Source organism: Wasmannia auropunctata, unplaced genomic scaffold (genome assembly GCF_000956235.1).
Source record: "Wasmannia auropunctata unplaced genomic scaffold, wasmannia.A_1.0 LD336090.1, whole genome shotgun sequence".
Classification (NCBI taxonomy): domain Eukaryota; kingdom Metazoa; phylum Arthropoda; class Insecta; order Hymenoptera; family Formicidae; genus Wasmannia; species Wasmannia auropunctata.
In genome coordinates, this window is record NW_012026800.1 from 369,961 (window position 1) to 396,160 (window position 26,200).

General features: G+C 39.0%; 1 protein-coding gene across 1 annotated transcript in view; it reads right to left on the reverse strand.

Annotated features, from left to right (window-relative positions):
* Nucleotides 1-13,578: 13,578 nt before the first annotated feature.
* The window catches only part of LOC105447819 (disks large homolog 5), a 13,561-nt gene continuing 939 nt past the window's right edge, over nucleotides 13,579-26,200 (reverse strand). Inside the window, exons 2-13 of the mRNA XM_011686028.1 lie at nucleotides 25,693-25,915; nucleotides 24,446-24,463; nucleotides 23,908-24,055; nucleotides 23,342-23,693; nucleotides 22,801-23,220; nucleotides 21,089-22,144; nucleotides 18,604-20,701; nucleotides 17,389-18,322; nucleotides 17,009-17,259; nucleotides 15,566-15,795; nucleotides 15,183-15,402; nucleotides 13,579-14,861 (exon numbers count right to left, since the gene is read on the reverse strand). Coding sequence (XP_011684330.1) covers nucleotides 14,755-14,861; nucleotides 15,183-15,402; nucleotides 15,566-15,795; nucleotides 17,009-17,259; nucleotides 17,389-18,322; nucleotides 18,604-20,701; nucleotides 21,089-22,144; nucleotides 22,801-23,220; nucleotides 23,342-23,693; nucleotides 23,908-24,055; nucleotides 24,446-24,463; nucleotides 25,693-25,735 — 5,877 coding nt within the window. The 5' untranslated portion in view covers nucleotides 25,736-25,915 and the 3' untranslated portion in view covers nucleotides 13,579-14,754. The remainder of the gene's footprint in view (nucleotides 14,862-15,182; nucleotides 15,403-15,565; nucleotides 15,796-17,008; nucleotides 17,260-17,388; nucleotides 18,323-18,603; nucleotides 20,702-21,088; nucleotides 22,145-22,800; nucleotides 23,221-23,341; nucleotides 23,694-23,907; nucleotides 24,056-24,445; nucleotides 24,464-25,692; nucleotides 25,916-26,200) is intronic.

The following is a 26,200-nucleotide window of genomic DNA, read 5'->3' on the forward strand; positions in this document are numbered from 1 at the left end:
ATTTTATTTATGTGTTTTGGAAAGTTCTCGAGGCGTGCTATAAGAACGTGTAATGAAAAATTGGGGGTTCCATTTAAAAAATTCAAAGTGACCTTGTCCTGACCTTGACGACGGCACTCAGGGTCAAACCAAAGTTATCATCTTATGTCCCCCTCGAAGTCCGAAAACTTTTGTTTAAACAATTTTGTTGTATAGCGCTTACTTTAGGAGATATTTGGGTGGATCGATTAAAATGGCCCACCCTGTATAAGAAACTAAAAAAATATTTTTATATTTTTTTATGCACAAAATGGCGGCGCAATGGCTTACTTGCGGAATCCCTTTTTTCTCTTTTTTCAAATCGGTGTACAGGATTCCAGGCACACAGTTTGCTCTTGAACAAAACACAAAGAATTTTCATTATCTACATATTAAAGACTATACAAGTACGTAGGGGTTTTTTAAAATATTGATTTTTCTCGAAATGGCAGCTATTTTTACGAAAAGTTCGTATTTTTGTCAATCAAATCTTTCGTAAAATAGCTGCTATTTTGAGAAAAATCAATATTTTGAAAAATCCTTACGTACTTCTCTAGTCTTTAATATGTAGATAATGAAAATTTTTTCAAGGCCAAACTGTATGCCTGGAATCCTGTACACTGATAGAAAAAAAGGGATTCCGCAAATGTAGGCCAGTGCGCCGCCATTTTGGACATAAAAAAAATAAAAAAATATTTTTTGGTTTCTTATATATGTACAATAATGTCCTCTGAGCAGATTTTAAATAAAGTTATCCATTTACCCACAAAAAATCCCAAACTTAAGGTATCATTTTAAAACCTCAGGGGTGGTGAGACCCTTAAATTCAAATAATAAATTAGAAAAATTTTTCATCAAAAGGATTCAAAAAGGAAGGATCATACAAAGCTGATATAAAATTTTTAAATAAAAAAAACAAGGTTTTAAAGAGAGAAAAGAAAAATGCTACGTGAAATACAATAATTACAATATATAAATTTAAGAAATTTGAGAAGATTCATCGAAACATTCTATACAGGAACGCCTGCCCCGTCAAGGAAGAAGTGGTGGCGCCTTTCTGGGCTAATAATACTCGCGGCGAGGTCTTGGCCCTTCTCAATTTATATCCCTTCGAGCAGTATGTCCATTGGGAAAAGTGCACGTAAGTGTCACTCCTGAACGTAAGAAATACGCGTAAATTCGCGATTAAAAAAAAAAGAAGTAAAAAAAAGGAAATGTTTTATAATTAAAGAGTGACCTAAAAAATCGACCGTTTTTTGGGCCCTCGATTTTGAGATTGAACTGTATGTCAAATGAGACATTAATTATAGAGAAGTTGAGATGGCAATTGTTATCAAAGCTGGAGGGAGGGGGAAGGGGAATGAAATCAAAGTTTATTATGAAATTATCACAGGTCTGCAAAGTCCAATATTTTAAGAAGGTTGATCGTAGTTTTACGTGAATGACGTTCGTTTTGGATGCAAAAAAATCGAGTTTTCGCGTAAAGAGACGTAATAAGTGACCCCCCTCCCCCTCCAGCTGTGACAAATGTTATCCTGAAACTTCTCTGTGATTATAAGATATCATTTGGCACACAGTCTCAAAAAATCGAGGGCCCAAAAAAACGGGCAAAAAACCACCTTTTTTTTAGTCACTCTTATTTGTATCTCTTTACAATTAGATGGAAATAAATCTAAACAAGTATCGAAACATTTGTGTCAAATATTGGTCTTTTTCATCGAATTGTATTCTTTTTCTTTGTTCTTGAATTTGCAATGTTTGTCACTGCAGACATGAAAACAGGCAAATGTACTGCCGGGATGGATGCAGATGCGAGCAGCAGTATCGGCTGCATCGGCTGCTGGCTTACGATCCCAACAACGAGTGCCGCGGCATTTTCAGCGATTGGTTCAAGTTTCCCAGTTGTTGCGTCTGTCGCTGTTACGATTTGCCACTGGAATTTCGAGTGACATCGCGTTCACCGCGCACCTCGCACAAACGACGGATCAAGGTGCAAACGCCGATGCGGAACCGTTACCCGTGATTCAATTTGTCTTCCCTGGCTGGCCGCCAAATAAACCAGCGTAAGTTGAGAGCGCGACCCGCTAGATAAGATGTTACACGAAATTCTAACGAGTGCAGTACAAATCAATTATTTATTTATTTTTTAATTAAACACTATTTATTTCAGAGATTCTAGATTTATTGTTGACATTTAATATCTTTTTTATAAATGTTTATTATATATACATTTTCTGTTGATTATATTGAAATTATATATGAAATTACATAGATATTTATTTATATAGTAGGCTAAATATATATTTATATATTTAAATATTTATAAAGCATATTTATGTAGTATATTGTTGAAATTATTTAGTATTTCTCGAAGTTAACATAGCAACGGTAAAACAAATGTGTATCTCTGATGTTACTTATTTTTCGAAAAAAATGTGATTAAATTTTAACAATAATTTGTACTGTACACATATATAGGTGGCAGATAAAAAAAATGGTCTTTTGCCATATTTTTATCGAAACAAAATCTGTATAATTTTGTCAACATAACATTTTTAATAAGTAAAAATACGATTAAAATAATAAATTAGGATAATTATTCTGATACAAAAACATTTATACCATTTAATACACATATAATTATTTATATAAATTGAACGATTTGTATTTACTTTTATAATTTATCGCGACGGCGATATTAATCTGAATTCATCGAGATATTATCGATTTAAGTGATAGACTTTCTTGACACGGTTACTGCATAAGGCAATAACAAATAAATGTAAGTTGAAGTAATTTAAGAAATAATGAAATTCATATTTCCTGACAAATGTTACGTTAATCGATATATTTTTCCAGAAATTTCAATAGATTATGTATATATTTATTTTAATTATATATATATTACGCGTATCAGCAAATGTAATTTCGTCATACAATATTATGCAATATATATACTGTTGTAATAAGTTACCAATATTACAACACCATATGTATTTGAACGAAAAAAAAAAATATATTTATATTCGACATAACATTCCACTACAAGCAGGTAAAGGCTCGTGAATAAAATGTACACGCCATTTTTATACTATTAATACTCTTTCTATCTCTCGTATTTCATACCGGATACATTCTTATTAGTTAAGTTCAACAACTAACGGAACTCGTTAATAGGTTTGCCAAAAACTGCAGCGTGCGCTTGCTTTTCGTTATACTCGACTTTATTTTCCTCGCTTCCTTTACATGTCTCCGACAAAATGTTGTACATTTTCTTACAAGGAAGAAGATTCACAAAAAACAGTAACGATCTTAAAACGTTAATACTTCTGTTATCTTTTTTTTTCTTGTTTTGTTTTTTTGGGGCATTTCGCATTAGCGCTGAATATAACTCAACAATAATACCGATTATCTTGTCATACATTCATTACATAGTATTACAAACATTATACTTTTCATATTCCGTCGTAATATTTGTATGTACATATTATATATAATACATATACAGGATGTGTGGGTGTGTGTGTGTGTGTGTTGTGTGTACGTGTGTATGCGTTTTCGTATTCGGTCAATACGCGACCTTCTATATATTTATACGCATATCTTATAGAATATACGCGTTTTTTTTTTACGTATATACGCATTTACGTAGTAACGTATTACATATGTAGAAATGTAAGTATATTTATTAATACCAGCTAAAACATTTGGTATCAAAACCATTGCAGGAAGAGGAAAAAATAAAAACGCCTCCGAAAAGTATCTTGTACTTCGCTCAGTCGGAGTCCCGTTCGTTAGAATTCAACGGTGTCGTATTAATTATTACTATTATTATTATACACTATTGTGCATAATGAAAGAAAGTGATTCAACCTCCTGCTTTCGTACGTAAATCGATAAGACTCTCAGGAAAAATGATTCGAGGCGAGAACGCGAAACGTAATTGACCACAAAATAGGACGATTGGCAATCGGATTTACCAATAAAATATGTATTCCATAGATAAGCCAGATTTGTAAGAATACCTGTGAAACGATTCTCCAATAAACTCTGATCTTTACGAACGAGGAGGATAAATTTGCTTTCTTCTTTTTTTTTTTTTTCTTACGCGATGGAAGAGGAGCAAAGAGGAAGACGCGATTCTACAATTCTTAGTAACGAAAAGACATTTTCGGGGCATAAAAATTATCGGGGGACAGATGCGATGTCCCTCGAGTACGTTCAATTCGCTGATGCACCAGAAATTCGCGAAATAGTTTAACTTTTAATCAGATTGTTTACGCTACTTTCGACGTGCCGTCGAGAGCTGAATAGCCCATTCTCTGGCTGTAATACACCAATTCGTATAAAAAATATCTCTATTTCTTGGCACAATCGCAATCTCCGTTCAGCACTACTGCCTGCGTACACCGTGATGTGTGTCATTGCACTTTGTCGAGAAATTCTAAATCGCCTTACTGAGCTGCCTATTATCCGACGCTCCTTCCCTTATCGGCTAACAAAAGTTAGTGGTGAGCTACGTAACTGCATCACATATACATATATAATATATCAAATTTTCGCGTCACAGATAGAAATTTGTCCAGATTTTTTTCCCAAAGTCACACGTGCGATAAGTATAGACTTTCGGAAATGTATCCGTTCAATCGATAATGTACTATGTCTTAATGTACTGTCAATTTTGAAAAAAGTGTAATAATTGGTTGCACAATAAAAATAAGTAAATCAAAAAACTTGGTAAATATCTAGAAAATGATCAATTTGACATTAACCTTGATATTGACATATAATCGCCATAGACGGTTAATTCCTGAGTAACACGCGCTTTAAATTAGGCGACATTGGTTTATAATTTCTGAGATATTTTACTAATAGTTAAAAATCAAGCTATCAAGTGATCACGCGAAGCAAAAGGGGGAAGATTAACAGGCCAAGAAACGAACAAAAAAGTTGTATATAATATAAATAAAACATTTTAATTTTAATATTGATCAGAAAATAGGACGTTTCAACCTCGCAAAGTCTTTAGCTGACAAATTTAAGAACATTGAAATTCGTTTTCCAGCGAAAAATCGTTGAGTCTAAGAATATAAGAAAATGAATTGGAGTTCAAAGAAAACTGCTGTGATAAAAAAATACTATCAATGCGGCTGATATAATATATACAAAGTGTTAAAGTCAAAATAAGAGAGAAACGTCTTAAAATAAAATTTTAAAGTTCAATATTTTTTAAACTACATTTACACACAGAATTCGTAAGATAGCAGGAAGAAAATATTGATTTTGATCTTGATATACGTCAAAGTAATGATTCTAAGTAATGTTGAAAGGATTTTAGTCGTAGCTTATTATTTATTTAAAAGAATTATTAGCAAATAAAGCTGATAATGTAAATAAATATTAAATGTGAATTTGAGCTTTATCGAGCATAAATTTCATATCACTGTTGTATATTTGCATATTTATGTAAATGCGTAGGCAGAGGAAAGGCAGAGCCCCCCCGTACTTCTACGTTTTATTTCAAATAATTTTGGATCCAAGTTCTGAAACCGCCGCTAAATTTTTTGTATTTTCAGAACACATCTACAAAAATTTTAAAAATTAATTTTTAAAATTTTTGTATAATTGTTCTGAAAATATGTGTACTACATCCTTACTTAAAAATGTTGTTCAGGAATAAGACCTCTAAAACATATTATGTCGAGGTTATGATCTGTGCTATGGTACAAGTTTTTCCAGGTATTTACCAAAAATTTCGATATATAAACACAAAGCGTCTTTAGTTGCATTGCACCCTTATAGTGAGAATTTTTACGAAAAAATTACAATTCGCATTTGAAACATAATAAAAATTTTAAATATGTATACTTTATTTATTATAAAATTCTGATTTTTTTCTTTTACTCTTGAAAAAGTTTGCTATTCGGTTGCTAGTTTAAATGTATTTATCATTAAAAAAATGTTTTCTTTTTCTTTCAAGAGAAATGATTATAAACGCTTATAATTCACTTTTAAAAATGTCTGATTTTAGTGATTGTGAAAAAGCGTAATTTCTTACATATCGATTACAATATTCGGATTATAATGTCACATAAGTCGATCATTTACGGTATAAAGATTCACAATTGCGGGTAAACCGTGCTGTTTGACTATAGTATACGCCTGAGAAATACGCAGTATTGATCATCGAATAACAATTGTTTGTAAAACATTAGCAGGAATAATGAGCCCGTCGTAAGTTTGACGACATGAGCAAGGTTCTTCAAGGTTCTCTATCACACGAAACAATTCCGTCTATTTAATAAAGTTGGCAAAAATATACGATGTCTCGTTACCGAGATCCTTCGCATGGCAGCTTTCTTACTTTTTATTGCTATCGATGTGTCTCGAATTACCGATCACCGTTGTGTTAATCGCCAATAAACGCGACGTTTATAATACGACGATGCTTTCACGCACCGCATGAGAACCGCCTCTCCCGTCTTACACCAGATTAATTGGAGCGGAATATTTTTGCAAAAAAAAAAGTACACTCTCCCCGGAGTTAATCGACTGTACCTCATTCCTTTCATATAACTCGCGATAACGTTAATAGATTAATAATGTATATGCACGCGGCGGAGAAGCTAGACCTGACTTTCTTCTGTTTACTAAAAAGAGGCTAACGCGACGGGACGAAGAACATTCTGAAACGTCGTCAAAGGAAAACGTAACAGAGAAATTTGGATATTTCAGACATTTATCCTCCACGCGGATCTCTTCGATTCCCCGAGTTCTTCGCAAATATATAATTTTTTTTTTTCTCTTAAACGTCACCTCTACTTCAAAAATTCGCGCTTCCTATTCACGCGCAGCTAGAAAGACATTTCTTGTTTCATCTCTTATTACTTTCGCCTGCAAAAGTAATGATATATATATCTATATAATTATAGCGCTTCCTCCTCTTAACTTTACGCGAGTATCTCGGTCCGCGAGATTTATTCCTATGTTCGTAAGCGACAGCTGTGTCGACGTGAGAAATGAACGCACCCTGCATATCCGAATTAATAATCGAGTTAGTGTAATCGCGAAACTACTCGTATAAAAACGCGGAGTATATAACTTTATACGAGAGTCACGAGCATGCTTAAATACGTGTGTCAACCTTCGGATTATGCATTGATTAATATCACACTTTAAACTACGGACAAAGTATTCTTTCGCGCTTAGCCTAAGAACCCGCTAACCGACGCAAAACGATTGTACCGCTTTCATATCGAAACAACGACGCGTTTCTCCTTCCAATACAAAAATACTGATCGAGAAATAATACTATTATACTTCCTTCTTTTTAAATCATTTTTCTTATGCTTGCCAAAATTTCAATAATTATCACAATTTAAATAAGAGCATTTATTGAGCAAATGCACGTCGAGAGAAGAAATACTAATTACAATAGTATACTACGAATGTGAAAATCGTACTGGCTTCAAACTATTTCAAGACATAAAAGTTAACGATATCAGAATGGGTACTCAAAATTTGTAAAAGAATTTCCTGAAATTCCTCGATTTTCCGGGAATTTTATTCAAAATTTCAGGTAAGATTAGAGAATTTCTCAATACAGCTTTAAAATAAATTAGGCACTAAGAGTTCCAATAACGCCTATAGAACTTGATGCGTGAAACAATTTAATCTTCTCATATGTACAATAGTTACATCTCCATACAAAATTTTTCGAACGTAACGAAAGATTTTGTATGGAGATGTAACTACATATGTAAAAATTAAATTATTTCACGCACCAAGTTCTGCGTTATTTGACTCTCAATGCCTGATTTATTACTTCTGGATTATCGTTTTTTAAATTAGAGTCTTTATATAGTATATGTCAATTTTAAAATAAATTAACTTTCAATATCAGGGACCTTCGATGTGGGGTCACGTTTACTTTCTAAAGGGATAAAATTAAATTTAAAAGTAAAATTCAAAAAAGTCCCTGAGTATCAGTAAAATTCCATGAGAATCCATAATTTTCAAAGGTAAAAATAGAATTCCCTGAGAATTCCAGGTTTTCTCGGTTTTTTCCGGTAATACCCACCCTGGATATTAATATTATAACATCAATGTCCAAGAGATATCGTTAAAATATTTGAATACTGTTAAAACATTTTTTATGCCTGTCAAAATTTCTACGATTATCACAATTTAAGAGCATTTATTGAGCGAATGCACGTTTAGGAAGAATGTTAATTAAAATAGTATACTATAGAGGTATAAAAATCTTACCAGTGTTAAATTATTTCAAGGCATATAAATGAACGATTAATATTTTGATTATATCGTTAAAATACTTGAATACTTTTTGTGCGGGGTGTCTAAGACTGCACCTGAAGACAGAAGGCAAAGAAATAAGAAAGTTACGTACATCGTTTCGCTCGGTTTACGGTCACATATTTAGATAGATTACGAAGTCAATATAAACCGACAGGACAGATATATATAATACGGCGAGGAGTCGTCAGTTGACGTTTTAAGAACGGCGACAGACAAAACTGATTATTATTTATCGTGTATCGGACGATTAGTGCGATCGAGGCAGGTGGCACATGCAAGTTGTTCGTCATAGAAAACAGCGGAGAATACTAAATGGAGACCAGTCGTGAGCCGCACGCTGAATTAATCCGCGCGATCGTCGCTCTCGGTTGGCGAACAGGATAAATATTCGTTTTTTTTACCAAGTAATTTGAAACACGGAAAACGCGATTCTTGCGATACTGACTGCAAACCATTGAACGACTGTTTTGAAAGGTTCGAAAGATTTTATTAAGCAAGAGATTTATTGTTTAAGCCTCTAACTGGATTAGCTTCGAGTTCATGCAAATTAAGAAGACTGAAAAAGGTAAAAAAATATTGATTTTGTTGCATTTTTACAAACATTTTCTAGGTTCAACTCTAAAATTTTACATTTTAAAATTTCAAAAATTACAGCCGAATATCGAACGGCGCATGGAGACAAAATCAGATGACAATATGCGTTCCCGATTTTGTTTTACTATTTAAACTAGGGCTGTTACTTTTTACTTCGAATATTCGAAGCTTCGAAATTAATTTTAAACTTCGAAACTTCGAAGGCACCTTAAACTTCGAAGCTTCGAAAGAATTCGAAGATTTTAATGTCGAAGCTTCGAAGCAAATCACCAGCCCTAATTTAAACGTGCTACACGATATGACTGGCAGCAACTGGCAACTGTCTTTTTTTTTTATTATGTCCAAGTGAATTTTTTTTTGGTATTTTTGGTAATACATAAAGGAGTTTTGTAATTTTCGTGACATCGCTCACATGCAGATAGAGCGAACTAATTCGAGTCGGAAAATTCTGCCATTTTCAATTTTCACGGACTATAAACATTTGTGATAAGGAAGATGAAGATCCATTTTTATGATACCGACATTGGCGCACAAAAATTGGTTCACAACAAAGCAAAAGGAACAAACAGAAAGAAAATTAATAAAGAGGATATAGTTTTAAAAAGTTGTTTGCTTTTACAACCTAGACAGTTTATAAATACTGTTTATAAGTATAAACAATATGGAAATTGTATTAAAACATTAAAACCCTTTGTGTCACAAATTTTTGTATCAAACCAATTTTTTTGATACGGGTACTTTGTACCCGTTGATTCTTCGGGTCGCTAATTCCGAATCAGAAGTCAAAATTTTAAAAATTTTAAAATTCAAATTTCGTTTTGTAATCCATCATACCACTTTCGTCACGTTAGATTGAATTATAAATTTTAATTTGAGATTAGAATTTAGTTATCCAAAAACCTCTAGAACACAATTATAAGAGACATTCGAAATACTTATTTGGATTTACAGAAAATATCGACTTTTCCAGATTTTTCGAAGATTATCAATTTATAATAAAAAAACGAGCAAAAATATCTGAAAAAAACTTTAAGATCACAAATAAATTTAAATTGTCGTTTTCATATTGATAATAGTTTAGTAAAAAATACTTTTTATTTAAAAAAAAAAAGCACAATTTTTGACTACTTGTTTAGTTATAATAATTACGCAAATAAAAATTTATAATTGTCTACTTTTTTAAAACACTTATTTATGTTCCAGGGACTCTACGAAAACAAAAAAAGCCGGTACTTAACGTCGAAAAACCAGAATAATTAATAACTGAGCGAAAAAAGATGGGACGCTGAGTCCGGTCGTGACGCAAAGAGTTAAATGTCTTCTGAAAATTTGATTTTTCAATTTTCTCAAAATCTAAGCATTACATCGACTTGAAATTTTAAAGCAATGCTGTTTATATTAGGAGTGTGATTTAGTTTTGAGAAGGTTTTTTTTCTCAAAAACTGATTTATTACATAAATATCTTAATCAAAATATTTCCTTACGTTTTCTATGACTTTGTCTGACAAGAGATGGATTCCGCGACGATAAAAAGATTCTTCTTTGGAATTGATCTAATTTTCAACAAATTTTGCATTTCTTCGAAATTATGAAAGTGTATTTCAGCTCTAATAGCGTATTACTTCACTGATAATGCAACATGAGGTCGAAAATGCTCTTAGGAAGCTCCATTTTTAATGATATAAACACGATGTTTACTGCGTCTATTGTTAGAAAAAGACTAAATATGATGGAGTAATATTAAAGTATTAAAAAATAACTGTGATTAGAATGTCTTCGACACTGACATTAGTGTCATACCTTGCAAAACCAAATCACACTCCCAATACATTTGTTCCTCGCAAATAAATTAGAAATAATCCTATGAAAACTTTCCATTCCAAAATATTAATTTTTTTTGGACTGAAAAAAAATCAATTTTTTGTTAATAATGTGCGTTAATTTTATTTGTTTTTTATTGTATTCAATAACTGGAAGTATGTTTTGTGACAAAATTTGCCTTAGATGAAAAGAAGACTAGCTGCAAAACGACGAATGTATTTACGAAATGGACTATACTTTCGCTGTGTCTATGTTTCATATACTTATATCCATAATTCTACAGCAAAAAAATGTTTCTCTACTCTTCATAAAAAAAGGCAAAAATAAGCATAAAAATAAGCAGGCAATTTGACCTTCCAGTCCCCTTAATGGCATTCGCGATCGAGCCGGATTTGACTTGTCCAAAATCGCAAAATACAATAATATCGACCCTTTCACATCTTCGTATATACATTAAGCTAACTGTTGCGTCAGAATCACGTGCTTACGATGAAAAATATTGAAAGTGCGTTGTTATACACTTGTATGTAACGTACATATCTATAAGTATTGCCCAAAATATGTATTTCGTATATGTATAATATATATATTTATATATATATATATATGTATGTAAAAGGATTGTTAAGTTGATATGTCATCGAAGTAATATACTATGAGTATCACAGTGTTGTGATTGAGAGAATAATCGCAACAGCTTTAATTTCCTCTTTTTCTTTCTTTCTCTCTTTCTCTCTCTCTCTCCTCGTTCTCCGCCTTTGTTCTCGATTTTTCCGAACTATCGAGTTTTATTTATTGAAATTTTGTTTTCGCCACATGACAAACATCGTTCGAAATAGCTGGAAGGAGAGTAATTGTCCGAGAATTTAACCCTCCCGATTTACAAGCTTCTCACTCGCAATATGTATGTTACATTTTTTTTTCTCGTACCCGTAAAAAAATGTTTTCCTCTCAGAAAACTAGAAATTCGTCTGTCAAGTTATTTTTTATGCTGTTCGTATTTTTTCCCCCCTTAAAAGCTTCCATATAAACATATGGCTTTCACATGTTTCGAAGACACCAATCAATGTTTTTGGTCCCTGCGTATACATTTAAAGCACATGTATACATTACGAGCGCGTTCTCTTGGCGTGCGAAATGTTTGAGAGAATATTTAATTCGCACGCAGGACAAACCCCCGAATCTATTAAAAAGTACACATCTATCGTAAATCTCTCTCTTCCTCTGTATTAAACGCGCCGCGCTATTACCGGAGTACGACAACAAGTTTAATCACAATCCTTAGGAATTAGCGTTAATAATTCTTTAGTTTTTGGTCTCGCTTCTAACTTACGATCTAGATATTGTCTCGTTGAAAACAAAATTTCGCGTGTAACCAACAAGCTCGTTCTTTTTTTTTTCTTTCTTACATTTCTCTGTGTATCCCCCTTTGTTCTCACTCTTTTCCGCGTGATACGCGACAGATACAATTCCAAGTCGTCGAATTGTTCGCGTAGATGATTATTATATTTGTATTATCACAAGTGCACCGAACTGCATTTAATTGCATCGTAAGATGATTTTGTAATAAAAAGCTGATTTCTTGTAATATCAAAGGTAAAGTAATTTTCGAGCAAAGAGGAAAATGGTCTCCCCTCTCGCTCGTCGTATCGTCATAGGTACCGATATTTACGCGAATACGATTTTACGTACACGGAAGAAAAATAATGTTGCACCAATAGCATTAGCTAACAGCAATCTAATTGAGCATAATCTAAATTCGATAATAGTATTAATAGAACAATTTCTTAAGAAAGTCGTCTCGTGTCCAGCAGTGAACGAAAAAGAGCTGCTCGATGATGATGATGATGACTGGTTTTGGTTATTGAATTAACAAGATTATTTTCTCAATTGGACTCTCGCAGTTAGCTAAAACGCTGTTAACTTTCATTATTTTTTTTTCTCCCGTGCACTACTTATTTTACCGCATAAAAAGACACGTCCAAACTGTTGTATCCCCAAAGCGCGTCTACCAAATTACGAAGAAATCAAGATTCAGGTACAGATACAGTTAACTCATACGTACTAAACGAGCGTTAAAATTAATTACATCGATTTAAAAGATACCCCTTAAATCAAATATATCTCTCGGTAGAAAAGTCGTATTTACAAATAATATTATTAGAACGTACAAAGATATATGTAACCGCTTTTTCGGATAACACCCGTGGACCTCCCGCGATCCACGATGCACTTTCAAAAGTACATGCTGTGTATGTGTGACTCGCGAACTCGTGTTAACCGCATCGTGTTAAAACGCCTATATATAAGCTCGTGTAAGAAGTAGCTCGCTTAAAAAATAGAAATGGTATAAATTCGCAAAAACTCCGATCTTAAGACGATAAGAAAAGATCGATCGCGCGTATCCGGTTACGATCGAATCGCGATTGTCAGTTTCTCAACTCTCGCCGACTATGTTTGGCTGGTTATACGTAGATACTACGGTTCGACGCTAGTATTTACAATTCGGTAAAAACGGAGTATTGCTCGTGTCAATTCCATTCTTTTTCTCATTGACATTTTCCTCTCTTTCGCCTCAATTCCCTAACTCAATAATTTCTTAACCCCTCAAACCTGTTTTAATACATCAAGTGTGCAAGATAAAATATTTCTCTCAATAATTACACAGTTAAAAAAAAAAGATAATATAAAATAATACATTAAATTTGAATTGTACAAACTAAGAATTAGTAAATATGTAAACTTGCGCAAATAAATTATATACAAGTAGCCTTCTTTCTCTTATATATAAAATATAAATGTGTGAGTGTGTGTGTGTGTGTATGTGTATGATGTGTAATATTACGTTATATAATATAATTTAATGTTATGAATATATATACAACGTAATATTGATATATTTTATGCACAATTTCACTACTTAAAATAATCGACTTCCAATCAATTTTAATCTGTACATCAGTTTGATCTGAGGGGTTAATTAGCAATTTGACAGCCGTCAAAACGGCCTCAACTTATTTTCTAATCAATTTCTAGTCACTTCATCAATATTAATCCACCAATTTTGTAACGGGCCATAATACGACGAGTATTTTTTTTTCATAATAATTTATGGTCTCGTACGAATTATTGATCTTATCAATTTTAGCTGCATTTTCCCGTTGCATCGCTTGATTTTATACGCGATCGGAGATCAAAGCAAACTTGACTACACGAAATGTTTGCTCTATTTTTTTCACCCATCAACAATGAGCAAGTAGATACTTGAAAGAGCCAGCACAAATTTCATGGCTTTTTCACTTGCAATATTCGCACAAGCAAATTGACTATTGAACACGAATTGTATGCTCTATTTTTTTTCTATTTTGTCATCAGCAATGAGCAAGTGAATACTTGAAATAGCCAGTATTAATTTTATGGTATTTCAATACTTTTCACTTGCAATATTCTTCAAGAAGGTAAAATTCCAAAAAAGAACACGAGAAAGATAATCATTCAAAAATAAATTCAGTTTGTAGCTTTTATAGATTTCTATAGATTAGTCAATAGAGATTTACGGTGATCACAAAGATGAGCTATATATTGACATACTGATGCGGAAATAAAAGCGAAAATAACTTCGTATAAGCTAAAAGTTTGCAAAATAATTCAGCTTTCGAATGATAAGTGAAAAAAAACCGCGACGGAAACTGAAATACTTGTACGTACCTGTTTCACACTGTGATAACTCAACGAGTTAAATGCGCTAAAACAAAATGTGGTTCGCAAAAATTCGTCTTATCACAACCAAATTGAGCGATTCCTTCGTCAAGCAAAAGAAAAAAAAAAAAAAAAGAAATCTGCGGAGCGTGTCGTATCCTTCTTCCGAAATCAAGAGACCATAAATAAAAGAACTTTTGCAAAAGAAGATTTTGCACAATTTTCGCATATATGCACGACGTAAGGGCCCCCTGGTGGAATTTAGATTGATTTCCACTGCGGCTTGTGGGGACCCCCCCTTTTGTGTCAGGGACCCCCTCTAGGAATCCACAGCGCTTTGCTCTGTTCCTCATCTAGCGAGGCTTTCACCTGTGTGCATATATATGCCACATTCACGCCCGCCGGAATCACGGCTGAAATATATTATTGGAGCATAAGTAAATATATTCGCATGTCACAAAACGTATACGTTATCACATTACGGCGTTAGAATAAATATAATTTCATTTCAATTGATTCACGGCATAAATTAATAAATTTTTTTTATCTTTTGCTGTGACAAACTAACGTATATATTCCAAATCAAAGTAGGAAAGAAAATATTGTGAATCGATATTATGAAACGTTGAGCTAATTTGCTACAGTATACGTCATTGAAATAACAGCAAGCACGTACAAAGATGCGTACATTTTTTTTACGTACGCGAATAAAATTAGAAACACGATTTGCTTACCGGAGATATATTGCTTGTATTCCGCCTCTATCTTGAGCGCTTGCTCAAACATCTCTTTCGCAGCCTTCGTGCTGACTTTGTCGCTCGGATATCTGGAGTCCTTTACCTCTTTGATTTGCGTCCTATCTTTGAATTTGATTAATAGGACGATAGGGTAAATTTGATGTCTATGAAGCCTCTCGATGGCAGCCATCGATACATCCAAAATACAGTGCATATTCTACAATGGATACAACCATAAATAAATATACCAGTTAATATTACCGAATAAGTATCAATCGGTTACTTTTCTCATTACCATCATACAATATTATTCACATGGCAATATATTACCATAATTTTTACTTGAAATTATATCATTCTTAAAAATATGCTAGCATTACCTTATCGCATAGCTCTTTAACGGCCTGCACTGTCGTGCATTCAAAATAGTTGCCCTTCTTCTTGTAATCCACGTAGAGCGCATCGCGTAATCCCTGTTCCAAAGTTGACTGCGAACAATGCATCGCCTCTGCCAGACACCTGGTGAACTGTCCCGGGTAGTCCTGTAAAAGTTTCGTTACCACACTTTCGCTGAGCGGACCGATGATCAGCACGGGTCTCAGAGTAGGATCTGTTATCGGAAATAAACAAAATTATCATTATACTTATCCAACGTGTAAAGATGCATTGTAAATAGCATTGAAGAGCTATCATTTTAATTAACATTAACCCTTAAGACTCTTGTCAAGTTAAATTCGACATAAAATTCTTACATTGTATGCATTTTCTCCTGTATTTTTAAAATTAAGTTATTTTGTATTTTATTATTCATATCAAATTTTGCTTTGCGTAGTTTTGTTAAATATTTAAAAAATTTTTGGTTTTCAAACTTAACATAAAAGGAAATTATTTCCTCTCCTGTAAAAGACAATCTGAACTTTATCCAAACAAAAATGCTTTAAACAATATCATGTATTAAAATTTAAAACAAAATAAAAAATAAAATATTTTTATAGGCATGTATTAATATTAATATTACAGGGTGGGTACTTAAATTTTGCAACAGAATTCCTTGAAAATTCTCGGATTTTCCAGGAATTTTATTCAAAATTCCAGGTAAAATCAGAGAATTTCTCAATACAGTTTTAAAATAAATTAGGCACTAAGAGTTTTAATAACGTATAGAACTTTATGCGTGAAACAATTTAATCTTCTCATATGTACAATAGTTACATCTCCATACAAAATTTTTCGAACGTAATGAAAGATTTTGTACGGAGATGTAACTACATATGTAAAAATTTTTCGAACGTAATGAAAGATTTTGTACGGAGATGTAACTACATATGTAAAAATTAAATTGTTTCACGCACCAAGTTCTGCGTTATTAGACTCTTAATGCCAGATTTATTATTTCCGGGTTATCGTTTTTTAGATTAAAGAGTCTTTACATAGTATGTCAATTTTAAAATAAAATAATTAACTTTCAATATCAGGGGCCTCCGATTTGGGGCCACATTTACTTTCTAAAGAGAAAAAATTAAATTTTAAAAATTCAAAAAATTTCCCTGAGTATCAGTAAAATTCCACGAGAATCCATGATTTTCAAGGGTAAAAATGAAATCCTGAGAATTCCAGGTTTTCCTGGTTTTTCTCAGTAATATTCATCCTGTTATACTAATAAATTATATCCAATATTTCGTTTTTATTAAAAAGAAATATTAAAAATTTTTATAGTCCTTTTATTTCTATTTGAAGTTGGCAAAGTTAAATTATTAGTTTTAAAATGTTAAATTTGTCAGGAAACACAAAGGATTGAGATAAGAATAGTTGGTAATACGTACAATCGAATCTCTCGACGCGCTGGTAACTCGCAGGAAGGGTATCCTCGTTTAACGTTCCACTGTCGCTGTACCATCCCAAATTGACTCCCGTCAGATGTGATATTTCCTTAGTGCTATCTCTACTGCTGGATGACCGTTGCTGCTGTTTTTTCCGACGGAAGAAACTTCTTCTCGCCCTTGTATCGCTGCGTTTGCCAGTGTCTTGTTCCAAGTCGCCTAGAGACCGTCGTAGGAGCAATTCTTCTTCAACCCTGAAGATAAGTCACGTATACCAACAGTTACGAATTATTTGGACTAAAATATTGCTTTATCAATCGTATTTTTTCTCCGTTAAAAAAAAAATATTCCATCATTCAATAAAACGCAAAAATGTAACTTACTTAAATTTGCTGGGAATTATCCCGCAAGTCTGCCTACGACCGGTCTGATCGACTATCCAGGCGCGCCAGTGGCCCGGCGTGCCGTTGAACATGGTATTGTCCACGTATAGGATGTCGTCCTTGCTGAATCGCAGCTGCAAGCTGTCGCCTACCTCGCTGGTCCTGTCAAACAGCGCCTTCACGTAGAAGCTGTCGCCCGGTTTGTCCTTCACCTCGTTATATCGCTCCGGCATGTACTGAGCGACCAGCGTCACCTTGTCCGCCGGCCGAGCGAGCTCGAGCGCGGCTTGCTCGGCGGTCGCCTGCCTCAGGTCCACGCCGTTGTACTCCAGAATCCTATCCCCGGCGAACAGACCGGCATCCTCGGCGAGACAGCCGTGCTGAACGGAATGCACGAAGATACCGACACCGTTCCCGCCCACCAGCGATATGCCGAGGTTCGAGCATTTCCTGGTCTCGATCAGCAGATACCGGGGCTCGCCGGTCGGCGGCGGTTTTCGGTTCTGCTCCTCCTGCGTCGGGCTCCTCATCGCGTTCTGCCGCATCATCTGCGCGCGACTCAACCGATCGAGCGTGGCGGCGCTGCGTAGCTCCGGCTTGCGGATGTTGATGTCCAACGACGCGGACGGCCTCATCTCGCGCCCCTCCCGCTCCTGCGTGCTTCTCACCTCCAGCGAGGCAGACGGCCGCAGGTGCTCGACGCGCAGCGTGCTCATGGTCGGCACGGCGGTGGTGGTGACGGTGGGGGCGGTGGTGGCGATAGTGATGGTGGCGTCCCGCTCAGGTTCGGCGGGCTCCAGCGTCTCCACTGCGCTTTTACGCGGTGCCTCCGGGCTGTTGCACGGCGTCGGCGAACCGCTGCGACTTCCGGTCGCCGCACCGTCGCCGGCTTCCGACGAACTCGAGGACGCTGAGCCTTCTAACTCGGTGTATTCTTGCAAAGAAAAACGCAAGTTTTTTTTCTTTTAAATTTATTCCAATGCTCAATGCTCATGGAAACAAAATATCCTGAAAAGTCACGGTGAAAAGTTTTGCAGACTCTCTCTATTGTCGAGAGACAATCGATCGGGGAAGAGGATTGAGACAGAAGACGGAGAAAGAGCGCGTAAAATCATGCCGTTTGAACAAAAAAAAGGAGAAAAACATGCTGCAGATTATCAAAAGTGCGTTTTCAAGGACTGCATTTTTTTTTTGGTGCAAAAATACTCTACTCACTGTCCGGGCTGTACTGCACCAGCATTGTAATCGAGTTACCACACTGACGTAGAACATTGGCGGCCAGCTGGTAGGTCGCGCTCCGCATATTTATACCGCAAACTTCCAGCAACTGGTCGCCGATCTGTAGGCCGACCTGCGACGCCAGACTGTGCTCGTACACGGTGGAGACAAACACGCCGCCGCTCTCCAGGCACGAGATCTGGATTCCCAACGGCTCCACGGACTTGTCTATGTGGACTCTGCGCAGCTCCCCGGGCGCCGGTCGTGGCTGGGAGTAACAATAATCCGGCATGCTGGCGCGCTTGTTGCTGCCGCCGCCGCCGCCGCTGCTGCTTCCTCTGACGGTGCCGCCGCTGCTGCTGCCGATCCCGCTGGTGCTACCGGTGCCCGGGCTCAACACCTCCACGTGGAACGTCGGCATCGGGCTGCCGCGCTCGGACGTTCTCTCGATGCTGCCGGTGGACAGTTTGCCGACGCTGCTCTTGGACGTGACGCTGGTGTTGGACGGTATACGGATGCGCTGGTCCTCCTTACGGCCCGGCAACGTGCCGCCCTCGTATCCGTGCCCGTAGATGGACGTGTCGCAGGGTATACCGAGCGGTAGCGCTCGTGGCTTGTGATAGTGCAGATCTACGGAGGGCGTGTGCAGGTGGCCGAAAGTGGTTGGATTCGCCTGCGAGGGCCCGGGGCTGTACGGGGGCTCGAAACAGTAGGTACGTGCGTCAGGCAGGCCGATGGACTCGCCCGATTGCGCGGACGGCAGCGACGGCGGCGAGGGATAGCGCGAGGGCAGGGAGTTCTGGTGGTGTTGCGTGGTGGGATGCGGATGCAGATGGTGCAGGTGCGACGACGTGATGGCGTACGGGTGATGCGGGGAAAAGGGAAAGTTACCGGGTGCCATCTGCTGTCGCGACGTCGGCCCGCTGGTGGTCGACGCGGCGGACGTGGACGAGCCGCCGATGCCCGACGAGTAGAGCTGCGAGTGCACGCGGTTGTGCTGCAGCGTGTCGGTGGTCACCTGCGTGTCGCTACTGCTGCCGGTCGTGTACTTTTGCGGCCGTTTGTTCGCAAAGTACGAGTCGACGTCGCGGCCGGCGCCGCCGGACGACTTGACCGAGAAGTCGATGCTGGTCTCGGACGGCGCCAGCCCGGAGCCGAGCCGCCCGGTCTCCGACGCGCTGCTCTCGAACTCCGTCGACGGTGGCTTCTTGCTGCCGCCGTCGATCGGTATGTCCTTGAACTGCACCGCCGGCGTGAACGACGGCTTCTGGCTAAAGAGCTGTCCGGTCTTGAAGCTCGGTAACGGGGTCTCCACTGCTTTGTAAACGGTATGACGATTATTGACATTGGAAAAGTTGGTCAGGGGGATGGGGTTGGAGATACGGTTGTAATTGGTATAGCTATCGTATTTTGGTGGATGCAGGAGTACACTTAGGGGGAAGCGTTCTTTCGATTTGCGCGGGTGCAGTATAGTACCGGTCCCATTTTGTATGAGGGGTCCGACGCGCGCCTTCGGCCACGTGCCGCCGTTCTTCTCGATCTTCTCGGCGCCGCGGCGCTTGCTGCGCTTCAGCACGCCGTTGTTGCTGTTGCTCGCCTTCTTGTGGTAGCTGTCGATCACCGAGTCCAGCTCCGCTATCGCGTCCTGCTCCTGCTCGAACGTGTTCGGACTAGAATTGCGATGGCCCTTCTTCTTGCTCTCGTCGCGCTCCTTGCTGTGCTTGCGGCCGCGCACTATGTCGATCTTTTCGCGAAAGTTGTCCCAGGCGTTGCTGATCCCGCTCGATTTCTCGCCGCTCACAGATTTCGCGGCCTTGTAGACGTTGCGGTCGGCAAAGTTCGTCGACAGATACCGCCTCTCGTAGTCGTCCGACGAGGCTTTCAGCATCATTCTCTCCTGCTCGGTTTGCGAGCAGCTGTTTACCATCTTTTGCTTCTCCGCCACGAAACTGCCGTCTATCGTCTCCGAGCTGGCGGCGGAGGGCACCGGAATACCTTTCAACGTCGTGATGGTCAGCACGTCCACAGTGTCGTCGTTTAGAATGGACATCGCTTCATGCACCGTAGTTATGGTGTCCATGGGTTTACTATTAATCTGAAAATTAATATAGAAAATTAATGTGAATATATTTTTAGCTTAAAAATTTAAAACATCGATATGGTATGGGATATATATTTTTTGCATATTACAATTACTTATTAACATGCAAGATTATAAATTATAAATGAGCTGTCGAAATCTGTACGGAAAGAACAATTTTGCTGAAAATAATTTTGTGCGAAAGTCAAAATGATTGCTAGAATATCAAAATGTTTTATCGCAATGCTCATCAGTTTTAACATTCCAACAAATTATTTTGATAATTCAACAAAAAATTATCTTCAGATCTGTATTTAGCAGAATTTTTAGACCTTTCAACAAAATCGTTCTTTCCGTGTATACAAATTATAAATAATAAAAGTAGTTTCTCATGTAACTTACGTTTAACACTCTGTCTCCCACGGCAAGATTTCCATCCTTGGCGGCCAAGCTGCCGGGCGATATTTTCGAAATGTAGATTCCAAGCTCCAGAGTAATGCCGTGCGGCACTGTGCCGACCGACAGCTGCGTAGTTCTCAATGACCGTCTAGTTATCCGACGGCGCTTCACAATCAGCGTCGCCGGATTCACGGTGGACGAGCGCAGAGTCTCCAGGATCACGCGGGTCGACACGGACGTGCAGTCGACGTTGTTCACACGCACGATGCAATCGTTCACCCGTAGCTTGCCGTCGAGGGCGCTGCCCTGCGTCACCTGCGCGACGTAGACGCCGGTGTCGTTCGGATAGTACGGACTGTCGCGTCCGCCGACGAGGATCAGCCCCAGGTCGCCGCGATCCGAGTCCAGGCAGATTCTACCGGGCTCAACGTGAATCGGGATCATCTCCCAGTCGTTGCTGTCGTCAATCAGCTGATTGGTGCGCAGCGCGTGATCGCCGAACTCGATCTTCTCCTTCAGATCCTTCAGCTCTTTCGACGCTTCGTTCCGCTGCTTCTTGATGTCGTCGGAGTCGCGCAGGGCGCCGGCCAATTCGGAGACCGCGCGATCGCGCTCCTTCCGCAATCGGTCGCACAGAGTCCTTATGCTCTCCCGCTCCAGCACTATCTTGTCGCGCTCGCTGAAGGCCCAGTCTCGCCGCCTCTTCGACACCTCGGCCTCCTGAATGGCCTCCTCGAGCTCCGCTTGCAGCGTGTCCACGGACTTCCTGAGTTTATCCAGCTCCAAATTGGCCTGCTCCAAGTTGTCCATGCGCTGCTTGTCTCGCGTCGCGTAATCCCTCGTGTTGGTCTCCTTCTCGGCCTCCTTGCTGACACTGTCGCGTTCGTGACTGAGCGAATTCAGTTCCAAACGATGCTTGTAGTCCCGGCTAGAGCCCTCGGAGTAATCGCCGAATTTCTGCCGTAACTCGTTACACACCTTCAGGGCGTCGTCTCGGTCTTGCAAAGCGGAAGAGATCTCCCGCTTCAGCGTCTCGATTTGATAAGACAATGTTTTCTTCTGCAAATAAACGGCATTCGATGTAACAAATCGTAGTCAGCGTCACAACATACCGTTTATTTCGATAAAACTGTATAAAAATCTGTATAACATCAATGAATTTCGAATTCGCCTTCAGCGAGAACGAGATTCGTCAGCTTTTTAAAAATAAACACGTGTGGTACGCGCAACAGTTAATAATCGTTCTCTTTAATCCTGACGCTTCTCTTTTTACCCTACGTTAAGCCGCAACTTATATACAGCGTATCGACAGCGACATACACGACCGGCAACAAAAGCGTACTGATAATCGAGCAAACTGACAGGTGCAAACTGAAAGTTTCCAACTTGTATAACAATTTATTTCAGGACCTCGTTTTCGCAATCGTCCGTGTGTCACGAAGTGACACTGAGCTTTAACGGCGGATCGGAAGTGTGTCACTGTCGATCTCGCTGAAATGTCAACGGTACGAATTTTTGGGAATTTATCACGATCGAAGGTAAGATCGTAGCAGCAATAGAAATACATTCTACCGAGAAGAGAAATAACTCTCTAAATTTTTTGGAGTGAAATCTCACTCCGAAGAGTGAAAATACTGCCACTTGAGTGGCCGAGTGGCAGTATTTTCACTGCAGAAAATTTACGATTTGTATTTGATTTACTGGTATTTCATCACCTCGTCAACGAGCTGCTTATTCTGCGTTTCCAGATGCGTGACTTTCGTATACGCCTGCGTGAGGTCGTCGCCCAGCTTCTCGATCTCCTTGTGCACCGTGTCGCGCTCCCCCATGATTAAGCTGTACTCCTGCAGGGCGGCGTTTCGCTCCTCGGTGAGACGTTTCATATCCTTGCTGGCCTTCATGCGCAGCATCATCGCCTGATTGATCTCCTTGACCGCCTCCTCGTGCTGCTGCTGCACCTTGGCGAGCGCCTCGCGATACTCGTTCCTCTCCCTCAGCGCGATGTCCCACTGGCGAATCGCGGCGGTGCACTGCTGCTTGAGACCGTTGCGCTCGCGAAACGCGCCGTTGCGCTCCTCCAGAACGGTGTCGTACTGCTTCTTCAATCTCTTAGCTTCCTCTTGCGACAACTCTAGCTGTATTGATTGACACGGACGTGCAATTTTGTATTGAAGTTTCTCATTGGGCGTGAAAAATCTATGCGCGACAACGTTGCGTACAGGAATAAACACGCTTATCGATGATATATATACTTGCCTTATTAACGGCGGATGAATGAGACGCTATCAGGTCGTCGTATCGCTTCCTAAGGGAATCGTATTCGTCCTTGACAGCCTCGTATTTTCGTAGCGCAGATAGATAATGCTGATTCATAGCATCGTTGCCCGTGGCCTCGGGGACGAGAACCTCTTGGTTCTGCATTCGCTGCAATTCCGAAAGTTCCTTCTGAAGTGACTGGACCTCCCGGTCCAATCGTTGCTTGTCGTTCGCCAGTTCGCCATATTTCGCTCGCAGTGAAGAGCTCTCTTGCGATGTGGCCTCCAGTTGATTCATGACTGCTATATGTTGCCCCCGATAGTACTCCAATTCTTTCATAGTAATCTCACACCTGCGTTTAAGGAGAGACTGCTTTTTACATCGCAGTTGATTTGAAATTAGTCTGAAAGTGAAGCTTTAAGCGTGAGAGGAAAAAAAAGTGAGATATGTACAGGATTGAAAAACGACTGTTAGAATAAAAGAAAATGACGAGAAAAGGAGAGAGAGAAAGGGACAGTGAAAGACCGAATAGCAAGACCAAGGGATCAAACAAAATCGAAACAAACCGTCTTATGGTATCGGAGTGCTTATGCCTAAGTAGCTGAAGCTGATGCATCGCCTGATCACATTGAGCCTGCAAACCATCATAGTCGCTACGACACTCGGGGCCGCCGACTGGGCTTCCAACACTGCCATAGCTCCCGCTATCCCCCTCTGGTTTTACGCCACAGACAAGTGTCAATTCCAACAGCAAACACATCAAAGAAATAATCGATGTAACCCAATATAAAATGTGTAATGTGAACAAAAAAATGAAACGCGCGTTTGATTTTACTAACTTAACTTGTGTGACAGGTATACAAACCAATAATAATAACAAGTACGGGAAACATTTCAAAAGGAAAAAAAATATGTTGCATACTACATATTGGTGCATATACCACGATTTATAATCGGTTCTCAAGCATTATCACAAATACTAAATGCGACAACAAGTATCACATAGAGAATCTATTGAAAATGTGACGTACATGGACGGGATCTATGTATATATATATATATGCACATGTATTTTTGTAACACTTGTTTAAAAATATCTCTTACCCATGTTAAGTGCACCATCTGGAAAATTAATTATAAACACCTGTATTACTTCAAGATGTAAATACTAATCGCGTATAAAGAGATGGAGAAGAGCGCGAATGGAAAAAGGGGGGACGAAAGAATTCAGTGCGAAAAAGAGTAAAATTAAACTCGAATATTATCCTCGAATAGAGCGCGTTAAATTTAACGATGAAAATTTAAAAAGTCCGATACAGCTTGTTACAGTAGAGGGAACAACATAATCAGTGGCCTCCGTCAGCTTTCACCAGGAAAGAAACTCTAGGTCACGCATGTAAGCATAGTGTGATTCATTGTTTTCCACGGCTAACAAAAAAGAAAAAAATCATCGGCGATATTTCATTTATTACAAACAATATGACACGACACTCGCGTCGCGTTTCCTTTCAAACCCACGTACAGCCGCCGCCGCAGTATTTCATTTATCGGGAACAAACGCTACTTTTCTTGATGATAAAAATTGTCTTACGAAATTGCGAAATCGTATAAGTAGAATCTTGCACATCGCGAAAGTAAATAAAAATCATAATCAAGTATATTGAATGATGCAATATAGTTACGAGCTCTGCAGCCAATATTTTAGAGGCCTATCCCATCAAACGCAGATTGCAACAGCAATGTTGCAGCAATATTGTAACAAGAATGTTACAATATTGCTGCAACAATATAGCTTTCTAGCGATATTTTAGAGGCCTATCCCATCAAACGCAGATTGCAACAGCAATGTTGCTGCAATATTGTAACAAGAATGTTACAATATTGCTGCAACAATATAGCTTTCTAGCGATATTTTAGAGGCCTATCCCATCAAACGCAGATTGCAACAGCAATGTTGCAGCAATATTGTAACATTCTTGTTACAATATTACTGCAACATTGCTGTTGCAATCTGTATTTGATGGGATATGCATCTAAAATATCTAGAAAGCTATGTTACAAAAATGTTACAACGTTGCCGCAATATTGCAATCTGTGTTCGGTGGGATAGATACATTTCAAGTCGAGGGAACTTCTCGAAACGCCGTGGAGTTAAATTCTTTGATAAAAATATTTCTGCAGCGGCGGCGAGTCGTGGACGATGCCGAGGACGACGACGCGTCGTCCTGACGTCGCAATTAAAAATACAATGACGGCGCTGACGTTAGCCGCGTATATGCACGTTATCGAGCGAGCGGCCGCGTACACTTGCCGCACAAAAAGGAGGATTGAAAATAAAAACTGTCACTCACCGCTGCTCCCAGCACTGTCCAAGGAGGATGCACCAGAAGCCATGCTCTACTCTCAGTGGTGGGTCTCAGGGCGCCGCAAGAAGAAAAGAGAGAGAGCACGCGTGCGTGCGTATGTGTGTGTGTGCGTGCGCGACGCGGCGGACTGGTCGTCGTCTACCAACACGGGCGCATGCCGTCCTCGCGCGCCAGCAGTAGCGTAGTCCGTATAAACGACAGGTATCGCCTGGAAAAGCGTGCCGTATACTCTTCACGGAAGAGCGAACCCTTTGTAAAATTACCAAGAAGCAGCCTTCGGGATGACATTATGGCCAATGCACGATGGTCGTGCGTGTGTGTGTGTATGTGTGTGTGTGTGTGCTACGTGTGAGCGCGAGTGTATGTATGTGTGTCTCGTGTCACGCTGCAACGCTGTGTTGTATATCGGGGCCGCGTATTTTATCGGAAAAAGATACCACCAGAAGAGGAGACAGATATTGCACCTGACGATGCGCGCGCGCGCGCGCGCGCC